Source organism: Cebus imitator, unplaced genomic scaffold, assembly GCF_001604975.1.
Source record: "Cebus imitator isolate Cc_AM_T3 unplaced genomic scaffold, Cebus_imitator-1.0 Scaffold42, whole genome shotgun sequence".
Classification (NCBI taxonomy): domain Eukaryota; kingdom Metazoa; phylum Chordata; class Mammalia; order Primates; family Cebidae; genus Cebus; species Cebus imitator.
In genome coordinates, this window is record NW_016107357.1 from 15,755,777 (window position 1) to 15,761,116 (window position 5,340).

At 37.9% G+C, this 5,340-nt stretch overlaps 1 protein-coding gene across 7 annotated transcripts in view; it reads right to left on the minus strand.

The window, feature by feature from the left end:
- The window catches only part of ARID4B (AT-rich interaction domain 4B), a 178,010-nt gene that overhangs the window by 67,470 nt on the left and 105,200 nt on the right, over positions 1–5,340 (minus strand). For all 7 annotated transcript variants that reach the window (XR_001824541.2, XM_037737795.1, XM_017526574.2 and 4 more), the window contains exon 11: positions 3,537–3,691. Coding sequence is in view for 6 of the 7 variants with exons in the window: in XM_037737795.1 (XP_037593723.1) it covers positions 3,537–3,691 (155 nt within the window). In the remaining variant the exon portion in view is untranslated. The remainder of the gene's footprint in view (positions 1–3,536; positions 3,692–5,340) is intronic.

The window sequence follows — 5,340 nt, forward strand, 5'->3', positions numbered from 1 at the left end:
AAGATTTTTCATCGTGTATTTTTTTTTTTTAATCATATGTGAGATCTATTTTTCAAATCAGGGTCACAGGCTCAAGAAGACCTACTCTCACTTATGTAAAATTGGGTCAGGGTTGAACATCAAAACTAACTCTATTATTGCTCTTCCAGGGACTATACAAGTATGGGTCCCATTAGTTGTAACTACAAGTATCCTTCATTATGTACAGCCCCACTGTACATACTCAAGCTTATATAATCAGTAAAGTGGGGAACAAACTTGATCTACAATACCTGAAGATTCAGACTTAGGGAAATCTTCAAGTAATAAAATAGTTCCCCGATTTATCAATTACAAGGGAGGGACTAGCTTCTTGCTGCTGTGGCCAAGGGCTGTGGCAGTAGGGAGCTGGTCCTGAAGCAACCTGCAAGGAGCAGGGTAGTAGGTAAGATTGAGGAACTCACCAATTCAATGACTTTCATCCATTCAACAAACAATGAGCACCTGTAAGTGTAGGCACTATGCTAGGTGCTGAATCAAATAAAAGAAAAATAAGCTATGGAGCCTGCCATTACAGAATATGATTAGGAGTAACTGCAGAGAAAATGATTCCAAATACACAGGTAGGCTCTACAGTTACTCTGGCTTAAATATACATATTTCTAATAGTAAAAGTTAGGATATTCAACTGGTAATCTAAATAAATCAAAACATAGCATTTTTTAATTTGGAAAATCATGTGCCTAATGCCACTGCTTTAGTGAGATCGCCTTTTTATTTTAAAAGCTAGTACAACAAAGAAAGGTAATTTTTTTTAAAAGCCCATGTTGATAAACTATTAGGTTTTCTAACTGGGCAGAGAAAAATAAATGACAACCATTAATTTGCTAATGAAATCTGTATTTCTCAATTTAAACACATTCTACACATTCAGGTTTTGGTAAGGTGGTCAAATAAAAATCTAAGGACATCTATTTTTTAGATGGTATCGTAAATGTTCCCACGGTACAATATTTAATAAACAGCCCAACTTACTACTATTCCAAAAATGTTTAAGGTAAGCTTGTATTTAACTCAAGAAAATGTTAAGCTGTACTGCATATCTGCTTTTGCGAAAACGCTAATCTAAGTACCAAAAGGTTTGGTAGCTATTGATCATTTGTTGTATTTTACACACTATGACAGACACTTTAAGTATGAATATGAACAAAGACAGCATTCCCAACTTTAAGGAACTTACAGATTTGTGGGGAGGAAAAACAGACAATAAATATAAAGAAATATGCATGTGTGTGTGTGTGTGTGTGTGTGCACGCGTACAAGTGTGTGTATAAATAACGAAAATATGTATAAGAAGCGGTAGTAGTTTTGTTTTGTTGTTGTTGTTGTTGTTGTTTTTGAGACAGTCTTGCTCTGTCGCCCAGGCTGGAGTGCAGCGGTACAATCTCAGCTCACTGCAACCTCCACCTTCCGGTCAAGCGATTCTCGATTACAGGCGTACGCCACCATGCCCAGCTAATTTTTGTATTTCTAGTAGAGATGGGGTTTCAACATGTTGGTCAGGCTGGTCTCAAACTCCTGACCTCAGGTGATCCACCTGCCTCGGCCTCCCAAAGTGCTGGGATTACAGGCGTGAGCCACCATGCCTAGTCAGGAACAGTAGTAGTTTAGACTAGCAAACCAAGTGATGCTTTTCTGATAGGAGAGAGACAATGGTTCACAGGTTTCTCTTTACAGAGATAGCAATGTAAGTAGGGTTCTGAAAACTGAATAGGAATGTGCGATGCTGACTAAGGAAGGAGGAGAAGAAAAAGGTGGTGCCTACAGAGGCACTAGTATATGCAAAGGTGAGTAGCAACAAAACATATAATTTGATATTGCTATAGAGGGCATAGAAAGGGAAGTGATGAGAAAAAATCGAGGCAGGAATTGTACTATAAAGGAGATTCTATATTGAAGTTTGACTTTTACAGTGACAAAAAGCTACTCGGGAAGTTTTTTGCAGCAAGGGAATGATTGCACATTTTAGCAATTTAAAAAGAAACCAGTCAGGGAGAAGACTGAAGCGGAGAAATTTCTACATTACACACTATCATTACAGATCACTATACCCTAAAATGTAACCTACCAAACAATCTCATTTCATTAATAGTTTACTACAGTTAAAAGGCAGAATTTCATTACTTATCTAAAATATTACATACTGAAAAATTTACTAAACACATTAAATAAATTTCATTTCATAGTCAAATATAGTAGCTTTCACTGTCTGCACCACTCACTTTTACAAAGTAAAAGTAGCTTTTACGAAGCTGTTTAGCAAACCGTTAAAGAGCATTAAAGAGTACCCTGTCACTGCCAGACCTAAAGCACCAGTTACAATAAAATTTAAAATTTGAGCTCTTTGATCCATATAAATTCAGATGTCTTATTTATGATCTAATTAGAACTATCTACTCCCTTGTATCAGATAAAATGATTCAAGATTCTCTGACTTGAAGAGATATTAATCTTTACTCTTGTGCTGATTTTTCTTTAAGATGGAGTCTCGCACTGTCACCCGGGCTGGAGTGCAATGGCACGATCTCGGCTTACCACAACCTCTGCTTCACTTGAAGCCTCCCGGGTTCAAGTGAATTCTCCTGCCTCAGCCTCCTGAGTAGCTGGGGTTACAGGTACCCACCACCATGCCCGGCTAGTTGTTTTGTATTTTTAGTAGAGACAGATTTCAACATGTTGGCCAGGCTGGTCTTGAACTCCTGACCTCATGATCTGCCTGCCTTGGCCTCCCAAAGTGCTGGGATTACAGGCATGAGCCACCACAGCCAGCCAGATTTTTCTTTTAAGTATTATATTTTATACTTTTCTGGGTAAATCGATAAAATATGGAGATGTAAACATTTCATGAAGTGACAACTGTCTACATGGTAATGAAAAGCATTTTAATGTATTAGGTAGGTGGGTTCTTTTTTTTTTTTTCTCTAAGACAGGGTCTTACTCTGTCACTTAGGATGGAAGACAGTGGTAAATTCACAGCTCATTGCAACCTCCACCTCCAGGGCTCAGGCCATCCTCCTAACACAGCCTCCTCAGTAGCTGGGACTACAGATGTGCACTGACATGCCCTGCTATTTATTTTTATTTTTCTTGAGATGGGGTTTCACTGTGTTAGCCAGTCTGGTCTTCATCTCCAGAGCTCAAGCAATCCGCCTGCCTTGGCCTCCCAAAGTGCTGGGATTATGGGCATGAGCCACCATGCCTGGCCTAGGGGTGTACTTTCTTAATCATCTCATAAACCAAAAGCATGGCAAGATTAAGACATCTTTTGAGGTTATTAGGACAATCAGACTTAATATTTTTAATTTCATAAGATCACACATCTATTTTAAAGTAACCAAGTAAACTACCTGATTATGAGTACCACAAATACAAATTTATTATGAAATATTTCTCACACTAAAAATACTGTGATTAATGACTTAGTGACAAATCCTAACCCATAAGGGAAACCCAACTGTTACTTATAATTTTAAAAGGAATCAACTGTTTTCACATACCTCTTCTTCACTGCTATTATCCTCCTTTTCCTTTTCATCATCTTCCTCCTCTTCTTCTTCCTCTGCTTCACTGCTAGAGCTATCTTCTTTCAATTCAGTCTTCCAGTTAGCAGGAATAGTTCTACCTTTGTGAAATTCAAGTGCCTGTTCAAAGGCTGGAAACAGACCATAAGCTATGTGAACTGAAGAAATTAAGACAATTGTTTTCTCAAAAAGTATTAAACATGATAAAGAAATAAAAACTACTGTGCCAATACCACTGACATTTATTGTTTGCTATATACCAGAAATTGTGTTAAGTGTTTTTAAATGTAGCAATATGTTTAATCCTATCCATCCTATGCAATTAGGAAGTCATTTTATAGATGGCAAAACTGCTACCATTAAAAGATTACTTAAGTTCAAATAAATAAGAGTAGTTTTGTTCTTTTAAATGAAAATTAAGCTTCTCTAGTAAAAACCTTTAATACAGAAAACCATGTAATATTTTATGCAACAATTATCAAACGGTATTAATAGTAGAGCCATTCAAATAAACATATAACAACTGAAAATTGACCATATATAATTTTTACATTTTCAGTTAAACTTTAATTAAAACTATGGTAACAATTAGCTTAAACTAAAATTAGACACAATTATTCTCATTTTACACTATATGGCAATAAACTATAAACCAAAAAATCTTGATGATTTTAACTAATCTACATAGCATATTACTGAATAAGGGCAAAGAGAAGACAACTATTTACAGTGCCAAAAAACCAAGTGATGGATATAATTACCACATATTCCTCAAATAAAACTACTGGAGCCATGTGGTTAAAGATGTACATTAATTAGTGAGAAATACAAAATCAAAATTGCTTTGATTCCTCAGCCAGGCTCGATGGCTCACACCTGTAATCCCAGCACTTTGGGAGGCCATGGTGGGTAGGATTACTTGAGGTCAGAAAAGCCTGGCCAACATGGTGCAACCCTGTCTCTGCTAAAATCACAAAAATTAGCCGGGTGTAGTGGTGGGGGCCTATAGTCCCAGCTACTTGGGAGACTGAGGCAGGACAACTGCTTGAACCTAGGAGGTGAAGACTGCAGTGATCCGAGATTGCACCACTGCACTGCAGCCTCAGCAACAGAGCGAGACTCTGTCTCAAAAAAAAAGTTACTTAGATTCCTTTTTCTACCATTCCCAGAAACTGATTATTTATTTAACAGGCAAAGCCAGATTATAGTCATAGCTGACGATATAGTTCTCTCCCATTATTCTAGATTATTGTGCCTGACTATAAGTTATAAAAAGAAGAAAAAAAAAATTTATGGCACGCTGGTAATCCTAGCACTTTGGGAGGCCGAGGTGGGCAGATTGCCTGAGCTCAGGAGTTCAAGACCAGCCTGGTTAACATGGTGAAACCTCATCTCTACTAAAATACAAAAAATTAGCTGGGCATGGAGGCGTGCGCCTGTAGTCCCAGTTACTTGGAAGGCTTAGGTAGAAGAATTGCTTGCACCTGGAGGGCAGAGGTTGCAGTGAACTGAGACTGCAACAATGCACTCCAGCCTGGGTGACACAACCAGACTTAATTTCGAAAAAATAAGAAACCTTATAAAACAAAAGTCACATGTGTTTACAAAAATATAGGTCACAAGGAACCAAATATAACCATAAGGATGTAATTTTTAAAAAATTTTTAGGCCGGGCGCGGTGGCTCACGCCTGTAATCCCAGCACTTTGGGAGGCCGAGGCAGGTGGATCACGAGGTCAAAAGATCGAGACCATCCTGGTCAACATGGTGAAACCCCGTCT